This window comes from Symphalangus syndactylus, chromosome 9, assembly GCF_028878055.3.
Source record: "Symphalangus syndactylus isolate Jambi chromosome 9, NHGRI_mSymSyn1-v2.1_pri, whole genome shotgun sequence".
In the NCBI taxonomy this organism is placed as follows: domain Eukaryota; kingdom Metazoa; phylum Chordata; class Mammalia; order Primates; family Hylobatidae; genus Symphalangus; species Symphalangus syndactylus.
The window spans coordinates 60855375-60872108 of record NC_072431.2 but is presented as its reverse complement, the minus strand read 5'-3'; the positions used below and the strand labels follow the sequence as shown (position 1 = coordinate 60872108).

General features: G+C 54.7%; 1 protein-coding gene across 5 annotated transcripts in view; it reads left to right on the top strand.

The window, feature by feature from the left end:
* LOC129489707 (ras GTPase-activating protein 4) overlaps positions 1 to 16734 on the top strand; it is a 32914-nt gene that overhangs the window by 14150 nt on the left and 2030 nt on the right. For 3 of the 5 annotated variants that reach the window (XM_055292718.2, XM_055292720.2, XM_063646304.1), the window contains exons 7-18: positions 2302 to 2433; positions 2728 to 2822; positions 6594 to 6711; positions 6939 to 7089; positions 7353 to 7417; positions 8168 to 8280; positions 8486 to 8678; positions 8884 to 9021; positions 9588 to 9732; positions 10270 to 10439; positions 12447 to 12584; positions 14923 to 15058. In XM_055292718.2, the coding sequence (XP_055148693.1) occupies positions 2302 to 2433; positions 2728 to 2822; positions 6594 to 6711; positions 6939 to 7089; positions 7353 to 7417; positions 8168 to 8280; positions 8486 to 8678; positions 8884 to 9021; positions 9588 to 9732; positions 10270 to 10439; positions 12447 to 12584; positions 14923 to 15058 (1594 nt within the window). Of the gene's footprint in view, positions 1 to 2301; positions 2434 to 2727; positions 2823 to 6593; positions 6712 to 6938; positions 7090 to 7352; positions 7418 to 8167; positions 8281 to 8485; positions 8679 to 8883; positions 9022 to 9587; positions 9733 to 10269; positions 10440 to 12446; positions 12585 to 14922; positions 15059 to 15606; positions 15705 to 16734 lie in introns of all 5 variants that reach the window. The other 2 variants (XR_010122538.1, XM_055292719.2) reach the window with 2 other exon arrangements.

Sequence of the window (16734 nt, the reverse complement as noted above, 5' to 3'; positions counted from 1 at the left end):
TTCCAGCCATGCCCCCTTTGCTCACCTCACCACCTGCTCACCGTCCCCTGGGGGACAGATTGGGGGCCACAGTCTTACAGAGGAGGCCCAGGGAAAGGGGCGACCTCTCTGAGGGGACATAATAGGTCCCAGGCCCTCTCGGGCCAACTCCGCTCACTCCTGGCCATGCTTGGGGGTAAGGAGGGGATTGAGACAGCCGGAGTGGGGTTTATCTGGGAACACGCATGCTGCCTTCCCCACCCCCAGGAAACCAGGGTCAGGGGCCCAGTCCTGGGCACAAAGACACCAAGGTCTGTTCTCTCAGTGTAGTCGCTACTGTTTTTGTTTTGTGTTTTGTGTTTTTTTTTTTTTTTTCCTGAGGACAAGTCCCGCCCTGTCACCCAGGCTGGAGTGCAGTGGCTGGATCTCAGCTCACTGCAGGCTCTGCCTTCCTGGATCAAGAGATTCTCCTGCCTCAGCCACCCGAGTAGCTGGGATTACAGGCACGCGCCACCACATCAGGCTCATTTCTTGTATTTTTAGTAGAGATGGGGTTTCACCATGTTGGCCAGGCTGGTCTCTAACTCCTGGCCTCAAGTCATCCTCCCGCCTCGGCTTCCCAAAGTGCTGGGATTACAGGCATGAGCCACCACGCCCAGCCCTGTGTTGTTTGTTTGTTTTGCTTTGTTTTTTAATATTTTATTTCCATAGGTTATTGGGGAACAGGTGGTGTTTGGTTACATAAGTTCTTTAGTGGTGATTTATGAGATTTTGGTTCACCCATAACCCGAGCAGTATACACTGCACCCAATTTGTAGTCTTTTATCCCTCACCCCCTTCCCACCCTTCCCCTCTGAATCCCCAAAGTCCACTGTGTGATTCTTATACCTTTGCGTCCTCATAGCTTAGCTCCCACATATGAGTGAGAACATACGATGTTTAGTTTCCCATTCCTGAGTTACTATACTTAGAATAATAGTCTCCAATCCAATCCAGGTTGCTATGAATGCCATTAATTCACTCCTTTTTTATGGCTGAGTAGTATTCCATCATATATACATATATATACATATATATACATATATATACACATATATACATATATACACATATATACATATATACACATATATACATATATACACATATACATATATACACATATACACATATATACATATACACACATATATACATATATACACACATATATACATATATACATATATACACATATACATATATACATATATACGCATATACGCATATATACATATATACGCATATACGCATATACGCGTATACGCGTATATACATATATACGCGTATACGCATATACGCATATATGCATATATACACATATACATATATACATATATACACATATATACATATATACACATATACACATATATACATATACACATATATACACATATATACATATATACATATATATACATATATATATATATGCCACAGTTTATCCACTTGTTGATTGATGGACATTTGAGCTGGTTTCACATTTTTGCAATTGTGAATTATGCTGCTATAAACATGCATGTGCAAGTATCTTGGCCAGGTGCAGTGGCTCATGCCTGTAATCCCAGCACTGTGGGAGGCCAAGGCTGGCAGATTGCTTGAGGCCAGGAGTTCAAGACCAGCCTGGCCAACATGGTGAAACCTCATCTCTGCTAAAAATACAAAAATTAGCCGGGCATAGTGGCAGGCCCCTGAAATCCCAGCCACTTGGGAGGTTAAGGCAGGAGAATCACTTGAACCTGGAAGGTGGAGTTTGCAGTGAGCTGAGATCATGCCACTGCACCCCAGCCTGGGCAACAGAGCAAGACTCTGTCTCAAAAACAAAACAAAACAAACAAAACAAAAACATGAGTGTGCAAGTATCTTTTTTGTATAATGACTTCTCCTCTGGGTAGATACCCAGTAGTGGGATTGCTGAATCAAATGGTAGTTCTACTTTTAGTTAGTTAAGGAATCTCCACTGTTTTCCATAGTGGTTGTACTAGTTCACATTCCCACCAGCAGTGTAGAGGTGTTCCGTGTTCACCACATCCTCATAGTCAGTACTGTTTTGCTGCATGGCCTTGGATACGTCTTTTCCCCACCCTGGGCCTCAATTCTCCCCATCTGATAAATGGGTGGGAGCTTGGACAGGACATTTTAACCTCTGCTGTGGCAGAGCCTCTAAGTCGCGGAGGCTGTAGGGAACCCAGGGGAGGTGCCTGGGGCAGCTCTGCCTTTTACCCAGCCTGGGGAGTCCAGTGGCATCAGCCTAGCCCCCTCCCACCCTCCTCTGGGCAGATCGTGAAGAAGTCATGCTACCCACGCTGGAATGAGACATTTGAATTTGAGCTGGAGGAGGGGGCCACAGAGGCGCTGTGCGTGGAGGCCTGGGACTGGGACCTTGTCAGCCGAAACGACTTCCTGGGCAAAGTGAGCACCACCGCCCCGCGCCCCCCTCCCCCGGCAGGCTGCACCTGCTGTCCCCCAGCACCTGGCTCCATTGCAGCCATCCCAGCCTCAGGGACCTCCCTCCGGCTTCCCCAAAGAGACACACTCAGGAAGCCTGGGACTACCCCCCCACCATCTGCCAGAACCAGCAACATCCCCCCACCACCACTGGCACTCAGGGACCCTTGGAAGGGGCCCCTCCCCACTAAGAACAGTAGTTGGCAAGGAGGAGACCCAAGTCTCCCAGCTGCAGGAAGACTGCCACTATGTCCCCAGGTGGTGATCGATGTCCAGAGACTGCAGGTGGCCCAGCAGGAGGAGGGCTGGTTCCGGCTGCAGCCCGACCAGTCCAAGAGCCGGCGGCATGACGAGTAAGTGTGTGGGGCTGGGCAGCCGGCCTCAAGGGGTGGGGTGGGGGATGACATTTGGGAATTGGCTACAGGCAGGCAGGGCAGGGGGGCTGCTCAGGGGTGAGAGGTCAGGAGACACAGCTCCAGGGTCCCCTCAGCCCCTGCCCACCGGGCCAGCATCCTTCTCATCCTGGCTGGGCTCCACCTCCCCTTTATTTTTTATTTATTTATTTATTATTTATTTATTTATTTATTTATTTATTTATTTATTTTTTGAGACGGAGTCTCACTCTGTCCCCAGGCTGGAGTGCAGTGGCGTGATCTTGACTCACTGCAGGCTCTGCCTCCTGGGTTCACGTCATTCTCCTGCCTCAGCCTCCCAAGTAGCTGGGACTACAGGCACCCGCCACTGCGCCCGGCTAATTTTTTGCATTTTTAGTAGAGATAGGGTTTCACCGTGTTAGCCAGGATGGTCTCGATCTCCTTGATCTTGTGATCCACCCGCCTTGGCCTCCCAAAGTATTGGGATTACAGGCGTGAGCCACGGCGCCCAGCCCATCCCCTTTATTTTTCCCCACAGTTCCGCACTCAGCTCAGCTCTGTCTTCTGTCTTTTTTTTTTTTTTTTTTGAGACGGAGTGTTGCTCTGTCACCCAGGCTGGAGTTGCAGCGGCACAATCTTGGCTCACTGCAACCTCCACCTCCTGGGTTCCAGTGATTCTCTTGCCTCAGCCTCCTGATTAGCTGGGATTACAACTGTGTGCCACCATGCTCGGCTAATTTTTGTATTTTTAGTAGAGACAGGGTTTCACCATGTTGGCCAAGTTGGTCTCGAACTCCTGACCTCAAGTGATCCACCCGCCTCAGCCTGCCAAAGCGCTAGGATTACAGGCATGGGCCACTGAACCCGGCCAGGTCTGTCTTCTTAGCTCACAGGTTGTACAGGTCTCCTGCTTTCTGCCTCTGGAAGTTTCTAAAACAAGTGCTCAGACATTTTCCCTTTGAAAATTTCACTGCAGACCTCAGACCAGGGTTCAAGTCTCCAAGGTCAGTGTCCCTGAGCCATAGCTCCAACTCCCTATGCCAGATTCTCCAGGAATAGGGTTGTGAGATAAGACAGGACACTGTTGGCCAGGAGCGGTGGCTCATGCCTATAATCCCAGCTCTTTGGGAGGCCAAGGTGGGAGGATCACTTGGGGCAAGGAGTTTGAGACCAGCCTGGGCAAGAAAGTGAGACTCTGTCTCTACGAAGAAATAAAAAATTAGGCCAGGCATGGTGGCTCACACCTGTAATCCCAGCACTTTGGGAGGTCGAGGCGGGCGGATCACCTGAGGTCAGGAGTTTGAGACCAACCTGGCCAGGTGGCGGGCGCGTGTAATCCCAGCTACTCGGGAGGCTGAGGCAGGCAGAACTGCTTGAACCCCGGAGGCAGAGGTTGTAGTGAGCCAAGATTGTGCCATTGTACTCTAGCCTGGGTGACAAAGCTAGACTCTGTCTCAAAAAAAAAAAAAAGAACACCCAGTTAAAACTTAATTTCAGATAAACAGTGAATAATTTTTTTTTTTTGAGACAGACTCTCACTCTGTCACCTAGGCTGGATGGAGCGCAGTGGCACGGTCTTGGCTCACTGCAACCTCTGCCTCCCAGGTTCAGGCAATTCTCATGCGTCAGCCTCCCGAGTAGCTGGGATTACAGGCATGCACCAGTACCACCAGTGCAGTGGTGATCATAGCTCACTGTAGCCTCCACCTCCTGGGTGCAAGCAATCCTCCCACCTCAACGTTCCAGGTAGCTGGGACCACCTCACCTGGCTAATTTTTTGTAGTTTTAGTAGAGATGGGGTTTCACCATGATGGCCGGGCTTCATGTTGAACTCCTGACCTGTGCCCAGCTGTGAATACTTTTTTAGTATAAGAATAACCGCTGGGCGTGGTGGCTCACACCTGTAATCCCAACACTTTGGGAGGTTGAGGCGGGTGGATCACTTGAGGTCAAGAGTTCGAGACCAGCCTGGCCAACATGGTGAAACACCGTCTCTACTAAAAGTACAAAAAATGGTGGTGGGCACCTGTAATCCAAGCTACTTGGGAGGCTGAAGCAGGATAATCGCTTGAACCCAGGAGACGGAGGTTGCAGTGAGCCGAGATCCCACCACTGAACTCCAGCCTCGGTGACATGAGCGAAACTCCGTCTCAAGAAAATGGCCGGGTGCGGTGGCTCATGCCTGTAATCTCAGCACTTTGGGTGGCCGAGGCAGACAGATCATGAGATCAGGAGTTCAAGACCAGCCTGGCCAACATGGTGAAATCCCGTCTCTACTAAAAATACAAAAATTACCCAGATGTGGTGGCGGGCACCTCTAATCCCAGCTACTTGGGAGGCTGAGGATGGAGAATTGCTTGAACCTGGGAGGTGGAGGTTGTAGTGAGCCGAGATCGCACCGCTGCACTCCAGCCTGGGTGACAGAGCAAGACTCCATCTCAGCAAAAAAAAAAAAAGAATGACCATGCACTATTTGAGACATACCTATACTAAAAATATTCAAATTTAGGCTGGGTGTGGTGGCGCATGCCTGTAATCTCAGCACTTTGGGAGGCCAAGGCAGGAGGATCACTTGAGCCCAGGAGTTCAAGACCAGCCTGGGCAACATAGCAAGACCCCATCTCTAAAAAAATAGTTAATAAGTAAATAAAATATTCACATTTAACTGGGTGTCTTGGGTCATTTTGCTAAATCTGGCAGCCTGTCTAGGAAGCCCTCTGGCTTGTTTGCTGTGGCCCACAGCCCTTGATGGTTCAGCTTTGTGTCTCTGTGGAAGGCCCCAGACCCCCATTCCCCCAATTCCTATCCTTAACAGGGTAGGGGCAGGTGGACGGCTGTGTATCCAGCACAAGGTGTTTCCATAGAACCAGCCAAGGCCCATCTTCCCATCTTATTTTTTGTATTTATTTTTTTTTTTTGAGACAGATTCAGGCTGGAATGCAGTGGTGGAATCCCGGCTCACTGCAACCTCTGCTTCCTGGGTTGAAGTGCTTCTCCTGCCTCAGTCTCCCGAGTAGCTGGGATTACAGGCACCTGCCACCATGCCTGGCTAATTTTTGTATTTTTCTTTTTCAGTAGAGATGGAGTTTTGCCATGTCGGCCAGGCTGGTCTCGAACTCCTGACCTCAAGTGATCCACCTGCCTTGGCCTCCCAAAGTGCTGGGATTACAGGCATGAGCCACTGTGCCAGGCCCAGGGGCCCATCTTAACACTGCTCCTGTGCATGAGGCTCGTGCTGGGCAGGGGCAGTGGGAGCCTTAGAGGATGTCATGCCTTGGTCCACACCCTCCTCTGTTCTGACCTTCCCTGTCAGAACAGGGAGGCTTGGAAGCTCGATCTAATGTGGCAAGTTGCTGAACTGGCTCAGGTCTCAGTTTCCCTATTAGGTTGTTATGAGGGTTGGGGATTTGCTTCTGCTGTAAAGTGTACACATGATGGTGCCATTATCGGGGAGTTTATAGATTGAAGGCTGGGAGCTCCACATACCCAAGCTTGGAGGTGGTAGGGAGCCAGACCTTGAAGACAGATAGAGGTGCCTTGAGTGCAGAGACAGGAAGTGCTTTCCAAAACGAGAAAATAAATAGCCCGGGCAGAGCCTGGGAGGCAGAGCTGTGCAGGGCACCCGGATGGAGGGCATGAGCAGAGAGATGGGAGGCTGGCCCCAAGGGAAAAAAACTGGAGGCCATGGGAGCGTTGTGGTCCAGGGTGGCCTGAGTCCCTGGTGGAGAGGTCACAGGCTGCCCATTCCAGGGGCAACCTGGGCTCCTTGCAGCTGGAGGTGCGGCTGCGGGACGAGACGGTGCTGCCCTCCAGCTACTACCAGCCGCTGGTGCACCTGCTGTGCCACGAGGTCAAGCTGGGCATGCAGGTGAGGGGGGCCTGGGCAGGGTGGGAGGGTCCGGTGGCGGTAGGCCTGTGCCCCTGTCCTTCTAAACCCATTCTGCAGAGCAGAAAACTGAGGTCTGGGGATGTGAGGAGCTGGCCAGTGTCCAGGGCCCCATCCCCAGCCACCCCTTGGGAAAATGTCCTCTTTCCCTGGGGTGCTCTGAGGTCCTCAGAGGGAAGGGTTCGGGATCCCCATGCCTCTCCCTGCAGGGCCCAGGGCAGCTGATCCCACTCATCGAGGAGACAACCAGCACCGAGTGTCGCCAGGACTTGGCCACGAACCTGCTCAAGCTCTTCCTGGGGCAGGGGCTGGCCAAGGACTTCCTGGACCTGCTCTTCCAGCTGGAGCTGAGTCGCACCAGTGAGGCCTGGGAGGGAGCTGGGCCCAGAACACTGGGAGGTGTTTGGGGGTGGGTGGGCTCCTCCTGTAGGAGGCAGATGGGGTCAGACAGGAGGGTGGCAAGGAACAGAGCCAAGGGCAGAGGTGGGACAGTGGGCTGGGAGGTGGCGAGGAGGCCCTTTATTGAGGAGCCAGCTTAGATCCCCCAGCCCCAAGGTCCTCTGTCTCCCCCTCCCCCAAAAGCTTTGTCCCAGCCCCCTGCCCACTGGGCTCTCTGTTTGTAGGTGAGACCAGCACCCTGTTCCGGAGCAACTCTCTGGCCTCGAAGTCCATGGAGTCTTTTCTGAAGGTGAGGTTGCACACTCCATTGTCCTCATCTTACACATGACAACACCCAGCTTCAGAGAGAGCGACAGAGGGGGCTAGGACTTCGACTCCAGTGTTCCATTTCCGTATTCAGAGCCCTTTAAGGTTAAGAATGTGGCTGGGCGTAGTGGCTCATGCCTCATTCCTGTAATTCTAGCACCTTGGGAGGGTGAGACGGGTGGATCACTTAAGGTCAGGAGTTCGAGGCCAGCCTGGCCAACATGGCGAAACCCCATCTCTACTAAAAATACAAAAATTAGCCTGGCATGGTGGCGGGCGACTGTAATCCCAGCTACTGGGAAGGCTGAGGCAGGAGACTCACTTGAACCAGGAGCCAGAGGTTGTAGTGAGCTCACGCCACTGCACTGTAGCCTGGGCCACAGAGCGAGACTCCATGCCCCGCGCCCACCCAAAAATAATGTGTGTGTGATTAAAATTTAAGTTAGAGACAGTCTCACTATGTTGCCCAGGCTGGTCTCAAACTCCTGGCCTCAAGTGATCCTCCTGCCGTGGCCTCCCAAAGTGCTGGGATCACAAGGGCTAAGAATTCTAGTCATTAATTCATTCACTCACGCATTCATTCATGGATACACAGTTTGTCCTGCATGTGTACCTGGCCCCCTCCTGGGTGGATACGGCAGGCAAATGGTGCAGGGGCGGCTGCCGGGAGAGGGTGGGCAGCTGGAGTGGGACTGGGGGAGACAGGATCAATGTGACCTGCGGTGGTCCCCAGGTGGCCGGGATGCAGTACCTGCACGGTGTCCTGGGCCCCATCATCAACAAGGTGTTTGAGGAGAAGAAGTACGTGGAGCTGGACCCCAGCAAAGTGGAAGTTAAGGATGTAGGGTGAGGCCGGGGGTAACTCCGGGAGGTTGCGGGATTCAGCGGCAGCGGGTTGGGATCAGGCCCTGTCAGCACGTGTGTTTGTGCCTCTGCCCACCCGTATATTGTCCCCTGTGTCCGTGTCCTGGCTGCTGTGAGAGCCACTGTTCCTGTCGTGGCCCTGGCGCTGACCGCGACCCCCTCTGCCAACCCGCCCCGTTCCACGCAGGTGCTCCGGGCTGCACCGCCCGCAGACCGAGGCCGAGGTGCTGGAGCAGAGCGCGCAGACGCTGCGCGCCCACCTGGGGGCGCTGCTGAGCGCGCTCAGCCGCTCGGTTCGCGCGTGCCCCGCCGTGGTGCGCGCCACCTTCCGCCAGCTCTTCCGACGCGTGCGCGAGCGCTTCCCCGGCGCCCAGCACGAGGTGCGCCCTCCACCCGCCTGGCTAGGCTGGGCCGGGTTGGACTGGGCTGGGGCGAGGGGCGAAGAGCAGTGGGGAACCAGGGAGCGCTGGGGAGGACCAGGGAGGCTGTGTCCCGAGGAGGGTCAGGGACGGAGCCTAAGGGGAGGGGGCTGCCAGGAGCCCAGGTCTGGGGGACTCCAGCCGGCGCTCTCCCGCACCCCTCCAGAATGTACCTTTCATCGCCGTCACCAGCTTCCTGTGCCTGCGCTTCTTCTCTCCCGCCATCATGTCGCCCAAGCTCTTCCACCTACGGGAGCGCCACGCGGACTCCCGCACCAGCCGCACCCTGCTCCTGCTGGCCAAGGTGCGGGCCTTGCGGCCACGGGCGGGATGCACAGCTGGGTGTCCCAGCGGGGCCCTGGCCTGGACTGCAGAGTGTTCCCTACCGGCTCCGGCGAGGCCACTGGCACGCCCACGTGGGCACTGCACTTCACAGTGTGCAAAGCCTTCCTGTGGCCACCTTCTCCGAGCTCCATCTCATGGATAAGGGAACAGGCCTGCGAGGGGTCGGAGGTTGCCAAGGCCGCCCAGCCTGTCGGTGGTGAATCGCGGGACGTTCCAACCCGGGTCTGCTTACTGTCAGGCTGCACCTATGTGCCCGGCACCGGGGTGGGGTACCTAGTGCAGCAGCGTCAGTTAAACCTACAGACGAAGGCCCAAGTGGTCTCAGTTATCATAAGGCATCAAACTTCGTGATCCTCTCCTCCCTGATCCCTAGTGGGGCTGGAGGGGGCCCGTGGGCATGGCTTCTGTCGTCTCTGCCTCCATCTCTACAGCTGAGTAGCAAAGACTTGGGGGCGGGGTGGGAGGGGGTGCAGTGGCTAGGCCCCTAACCCAGCAGAACCTGGTCCTTCCTGCTGTCACCTCCAGGCAGTCCAGAACGTGGGCAACATGGACACGCCGGCTTCCAGGGCCAAGGAGGCTTGGATGGAGCCGCTGCAGCCCACCGTGCGCCAGGGCGTGGCGCAGCTGAAAGACTTCATCACCAAGCTCGTGGACATCGAGGAGAAGGATGGTGAGCGCCGCCCTGCACAGACCCGCCCACAGACTACTGCTGACGTTTGCTCCGCCCTTGAACCCCACGGCCCCACCCACCGCTGTTTGTTCCTCTCGTGGCCCCACCTACCGCCTGCTGTTGACATTTGCCAGGCTCCCAGGCCATAGACCCACCCACCACTGTTTGTGCTTCCTGTGACCCTGCCCACTGCCTGCTGTTGACGTTTGCCCCACCCCTAGACCCATGGCCTCACCCATCATCATCTGTGCCTGTTGACATTTGCTCCATCCTTGAGCTCCATAGCCCCGCCACCACCTGCTATTGACGCATGTCCCGCCTCCAACCCCATGGCCCTGGCTTCCTCAGTCCACCTGTCACCCCGCTCACCACCTGCTGTTGATGTTTGCTCCGCCCTCAAGCCCCATGACCACGTCCACTGCCTGCTGTTCAGATTTGCTCAGCCCTTGAGCCCCATGGCCCCGCCCACTGCTCCGCCCCCCCAGTCCCGCCCTCATTCACAGGGCTCTCTATTCCCCTCCCTCCCTGGCCTGGCAGAGCTGGACCTGCAGCGGACGCTGAGTTTGCAGGCGCCACCTGTGAAGGAGGGGCCACTCTTCATCCACAGGACCAAGGGCAAGGGCCCCCTCATGTCCTCCTCCTTCAAGAAACTCTACTTCTCCCTCACTACCGAGGCCCTCAGCTTCGCCAAGACGCCCAGCTCCAAGGTGGGTAAGGAGGGAGGCCGGCAAGTGGGGCTCTGAGAGGTTATGGCACCTTAGAGGCACCTGTCCCCTTCCTTGGAGCCCACCTGAGGTACCCCCCGGATCAGAGAAGAAAGCCAGGTGTGTGGCATCTGTACTGCTTGTCAGAACCTAGGAGGACCGGGCGCGGTGGCTCACGCCTGTAATCCCAGGACTTTGGGAGGACTTTGGGAAGCCAAGGCGGGTGGATCACTTGAGGTCAGGAGTTCGAGATCAGCCTGGCCAACATGCAGAAACCCCGTCTCTACTAAAAATACAAAAAATTAGCCGCAAGTGGTGGTGGGTGCCTGTAGTCCCAGCTACTCCAGAGGCTGAGGCACAGGAATCGCTTGAACCCAGGAGGCAGAGGTTGCAGTGAGCCGAGATCACGCCGCTGCACTCCAGCCTGGGCAACACAGCAAGACTCCGTCTCAAAAAAAAAAAAAAAATATATGAAGGAAGTTGATCCGACTTTACCAGGTTGTTGAGGATTAGATGAGATGATCTCCCTAAGGGTCCTGACCCAGGGCCTGACAGGTAGTACTATTTAGGCAAATGGTATTATTAAAGATAGTACATCACCTGGGCTGCTAGATGAGGAGGAGGCTAGGGCAACCAGGGGAGGCTTCCTGGAAGAGGCAGGAATATAGAAACACGGAATCTTGGCGTGGGAAGGGATCTCAAAGATCACCTTGTACAGCCTTCTCTGAGTCATGGGTCACCTCTCCTGCAAGCTCTCTTCTCCCAGGAAGGGCTGAGACATACTTCCTCCATGGACCTGGTGACTGCTTGCTGTACACCTGCCCCCAGTCATGCAGGCTATGGGGATGATCTGCCAGGAGTACCCAGCCTAGCCCTGGGCAGGTGAGAGCGGGCTAGGGGTAGGTGAAGGAGCTCATCACCCACCCTGTTCTCAACCAGCTCAGGGATCCCACCAGATGAGGGGCCCGCCCCTTCCAACCAAAGACCCCTCAGATGATGATAATTATTTTTTGAGACAGGGTCTTGCTCTGTCACCCAGGCTATAGCACAGTGGTGCGATCATAGCTGACTGCATCCTCGAACTCCTGGGCTCAAGCAATCTTCCTGCCTCAGCCTCCCGAGTAGCTGGGACTACAGGCACGTGCCACCAAGCCCAGCTAATTTTCTTTAACTTTTTTTTTGCAGAGACGGGGTCTTGCTATGCTGCCCAGGCTGGTCTCAAACTCCTGGCCTCAAGCAATCCTCCTGCCCCAGCCTCCCAAAGCACTCAGATGATTATTATACATCTTCCTTGCCAGGGCTGAAAGATTTGACTACATGGGCATTATTTAATTCTGGGCCTTTTTTTTTTTTTTTTTTTTTTTTTGAGGTGGAGTTTCGCTTTTGTTGCCCAGGCCAGAGTGCAATGGTGCGATCTTGGCTCACTGCAACCTCCGCCTCCCGGGTTCAAGCGATTCTCCTGCCTCAGCCTCCCAAGTAGCTGGGATTACAGGCATGCGCCACCATGCCCGGCTAATTGTGTATTTTTAGTAGAGATGGGGTTTCTCCATGTTTGTCAGGCTAGTCTCAAACTCCCAACCTCAGGTGATCCACCGGCCTTGGCCTCCCAAAGTGCTGGGATTACAGGCGTGAGCCAGTGCGCCTGGTCAGGATATGACTATTAGATCCTGGGACTACAAAAGCAAGTTGGAAAATTAATAAATGCAAAGTCACAAAGCCTTGGCCACGGCTGGATTGACTTTGTCGCCCAGGGAATGCTGTCTGTCCAGACACTACCCCAAAGCTCACACCTCCCCAGGCCTTCTGGGAGTGCCCCCCGAGAGGCCAGGTCCTCCCCTCCCAGTTGCTGGGCACTTGGTCACCATCAGTCTGTGTTCTGCCCTGGCTGAGGTCACTCTGAGTCTCCCATGCCTGCCCCTGGTGCTGCAAACGGGAAGACTGAGGCCCAGAGATGGGGAATGGAATGGCCCTGGCTAGGTCCCTGAGGCTTCTCCTCCCTGCCTGCCCCAGAAAAGCGCCCTCATCAAGTTAGCCAACATCCGGGCAGCGGAAAAGGTGGAGGAAAAGAGCTTTGGCAGCTCGCATGTCATGCAGGTCATCTACACGGACGACGCCGGCAGGCCCCAGACTGCCTACCTGCAGTGCAAGGTGCGGGGAGCGGGTGCTGTGGGAGTGGCCTGAGCACTGTGGGAGTGGCTTGGGTGCTATGGGAGTGGCCTGAGTACTGTGGGAGTGGCATGAGCCCTGTGGGAGTGGCCTGGGTGTTGTGGGAGTGGCCTGGGTGCTGTGGGAGTGGCCTGAGCTCTATGGGAGTGGCCTGGGTGCTGTGGGAGTGCCCTGGATGCTATGGGAGTGCCCTGGGTGCTGTGGGAGTGGCCTGAGCCCTGTGGGAGTGGCCTGGGTGCTGTGGGAGGGCCCTGGGTGCTATGGGAGTGGCCTGAGCTCTGTGGGAGTGGCCTAGGTGCTATGGGAGTGGCCTGGGTGCTGTGGGAGTGGCCTGAGTAGACTGGATGAGAAAAGAGTTGATTGAGCCTCTCGCCCCCCTACCAGCTACATCAGGCACCGCAGGGTGTGTCTAATCTGGGAGGTGTCAGGGACAGGTGTGTGTGTGTTGTCCAGGGGTCTGAGCCCCCAGGAGGCCATGGCCCATGTCTTTCCCTGGGCATCCATGTGTAGATCTGTGTGTGGGCCAGTGCACAGACAGGTAGGTGCATCCCAGTGATGTGAAATTTGCATGTGCATCCGTTTGTTGGAAACTATTTCCAGATAACCAAGATGGGGGCCAGGCACGCTGGTTCATGCTGATGATAATCCCAGCGTTCCAGCCAGGGCAACAGAGCAAGACCCTGTCTCTAAAAAAGAAAGTCTGAGCTGGCACCTGTGTGTTTCTGTGTCTGTATCAATGCCTAATAATCAAATGTTATGCTCTGTGTAGCTCTGGGTGCATGTTCTCAAATAACCTTCTCATCTGTTCCTTCATTAACTCATTCATTCATTTATTTAAAAAATACTTACTGAGCACCTCCTAGGTTCCAGGCATGATTCTAGGTGAGGGGATACAGTGGCAGACGAGGCAGAGTCCTGCCCTCATGGAGCTGATATCCCGGGGAGAAGATGGGCCAATAAATACATGTTTCAAATGTCGGTCCAGGCACAGTGGCTCATGCCTGTAGTCCCAGCACTGTGGGAGGCTGAGGTGGGAGGATCACTGGAGGCCAGGAGTTTGAGAACAGCCTGGCCAATGTAGCAAGAACCCATCTCTACAAAAAAAAAAAAATTAGCCAGCCATGATGGCATGCACCTGTGATTCCAGCTACTTGGGAGGCTGAGGCAGGAGGATAGCCTGAGCCCAGGAGTTGGAGGCTGTAGTGAGTTGGAGGCTGCAGTGAACTATGATCACAATACTGCACTCCAGCCTGGGCGACAGAGTGAGACCCTGTCTCTTAAAAAAAAAGAAAAGTCAAATTGTGATAGTGACTTGAAGGGAACCAGAAGAGACTAAGGGAGCAAGGGAGGGAACAGGGTGGGGTATAGCAGGGAGCAGTCTGCCCTATTAAGAATGGTCAGAGAGAATACAAAAATTAGCTGGGTGTGGTGGCACGTGCCTGTAGTCCCAGCTACTCGGGAGGCTGAGGCAGGAGAATCACTTGAACCTGGGAGATGGAGGTTGCAGTGAGCCGAGATCAAGCCACTGCACTCCAGCCTGGTGACAGAGCAAGACTCCATCTCAAAAAAAAAAAAAATTAAAAAATTAAAGAGTGGTCAGGGAGGACCTCTGATGGGTGGCATTCGAGCAGGGACCTTGTAGGAGGGTGACCCAGATGTGTATCTAGGGCAGGGACATGTGGGACAAGTAGAAAGCCTGCAGCTGGAGGGGGGTTGGTTTCTTCTGGGCGTGACCATCCTGGCCTGTGGGGAGGAAGTCACAGACCTGTCCCTCTGTGCCCTTCCCTCTAGGGGTTCCCTTTTGTGTCAGGGTCCAGAGCCACAGGGAAAAGTAGTGATATCAGGGCCACCATATATATTTGGAGGGTTCTGGAATACCTACGAGCGTGGCCAAGGGGCCAGTGCTGGCTGAAATCCAGCCCACACTGGCCTCCTGGGCTCCTACCATCCCGGTGCCTTCCGCGGGGACAAGTGGAGCTGCTGCCACCAAAAAGACAAGACAGGTGGGAGAGGAGAGGATGAAGTCTTGCTGTGTTGCCCAGGCTGGTCTTGAATTCCTGGGCTCAAGCAATCCTCCCACCTCGGCCCCGCAAAGTGCTGGGATTATAGACGTGAGCCACTGCACCTGCTCTCCAGGCCATGCGCCCGGGCGTGGGTCACGTTCCACGGGAGGAAGGGCAGCCTCTCCTAATTCACTCAAAGCTGCTGGGTTGGAGTGGTGGGGAACATGGCGTCTGGCATGGTACAGGAGCTCCGGGTTAGGAGGGCTTCCTGGAGGAGGTGACATCTGAACAGGACTCCCCCTCCATGTCCCCTGCAGTGTGTGAATGAGCTGAACCAGTGGCTGTCTGCGCTGCGGAAGGTGAGCATCAACAACACCGGCCTGCTGGGCTCCTACCACCCTGGCGTCTTCCGTGGGGACAAGTGGAGCTGCTGCCACCAAAAAGAGAAGACAGGTGGGAGAGGAGGCCTGGGCCCCAGGCTCTGCATCCGTCCATGCGAGATCGGGCCTCTGGCTGAACAACGGGGCCCTGAGCCCTGCTGTGCACCTGCAGGGACCTAACCCAAGGAATGCTGGCCCCTCCAGGAGCTCTGGGCAGAAAGGGTCCCATGGACCAGGTGGTTTGGGAAATGCCATGTGATGTGTGTAATGCATATGAGTGAATTCGCTGAAGGCTCTAAGGAGGCCCGAAAACACGTTAGAATCCCATTTCTTTTTATTTCTTCTTCTTCTTTTTTTTTTTTTCAGACAGACTTTCACTCTGTCCCCCAGACTGGAGTGCAATGGCACGATCTCAGCTCACTGCAATCTCCACCTCCCAGGGTCAAGCAATTCTCCTGCCTCAACCTCCCCAGTAGCTGGGATTACCGGCACTCGCCACCAAGCCTAGCTAATTTTTTTGTATTTTAACTAGAGATGGGTTTTCACCATGTTGGTCAAGCTGCTTCTGTTTTTTTTTTGTTGTTGTTGTTTTTCGATACTGAGTCTTGCTCTATCATCCAGGCTGGAGTGCAGTGGCACAATCATAGCTCATTGCAGCCTTGACCTCCTGGGCTCAAGCCATCCTCCTGCCTCAGCCTCCTGCACAGCTGGGACTACAGGTACATGCCACCACACCCAGCTATTTTTTATTTTTATTTTTTGTAGAGTCAGGGTCTTACTATGTTGCCCACACTGGTCTTGAACTCCTGGCCTCAAGCTATCTTCCTGCCTCAGCCTCCCAAAGTGCTGGGATTACAGGTGTGAGCCACTGTGCCTGGCTTCTTGGTGACTCTTTGCAAGGGCATTGCTGGCTGGCTGATATGACCTGCAGCCTCTGCCTGTAACCATCATAGCGATACTCTCATTATTGGCAAGGTGGGACCCACTGTGGCCCAAGAGACAGGGCCTGTTATTCCACTGTATGGAGGAGCAGCTGAGGCTTAGGGAAGGCAGATGACTTGGCAAGGTCATAAAGACAGCAAGCTGCAGGACCAGCTCATTCTAAGGCATGAACCCCCTGTGGCCCACCTCACCATGATGTTAACATTTCAGCCTGCTCTCTTCCAGGCAGACAGCCTTCCAGAAAGTTACCTGGCTCCCTGGCTGGGTGCGGTGGCTCATGCCTGTAATCCCAGCACTTTGGGAGGCCGAGGCGGGTGGATCACGAGGTCAGGAGATCGAGACCATCCTGGCTAACACAGTGAAACCCCGTCTCTACTAAAAATATAAACAATTAGCTGGGCGTGGTGGCGGGCGCCTGTAGTCCCAGCTACTCGGGAGGCGGAGCTTGCAGTGAGCTGAGATTGCACCATTGTACTCCAGCCTGGGTGACAGAGCGAGACTCCATCTCAAAAAAAACAAAAAAAAAAAGTTACCCGGCTCCCTGAGTCATATCCTGATGATATCCATGCTCCGCAGTCACGCATCCCGTGGTGCAGGGGCTGACCCCAAGAGGAGCTGCTGCCCCCAGAGGGTGGGGAGCCGAGGCAGGGCCTGGGTCAGACTTACCAGGCTGTGCTCCCAGCCCAGCCCTCACCAGGGACCCCCCGAGAGCATCTCTCTCCCCTCCAGGCCTCTGTTTCTCCATCTGCGCAACCAGAATGTTGGACATGGTAGTCCCAAGTGTCTGCTCGTAACTTTGCCCTCTCT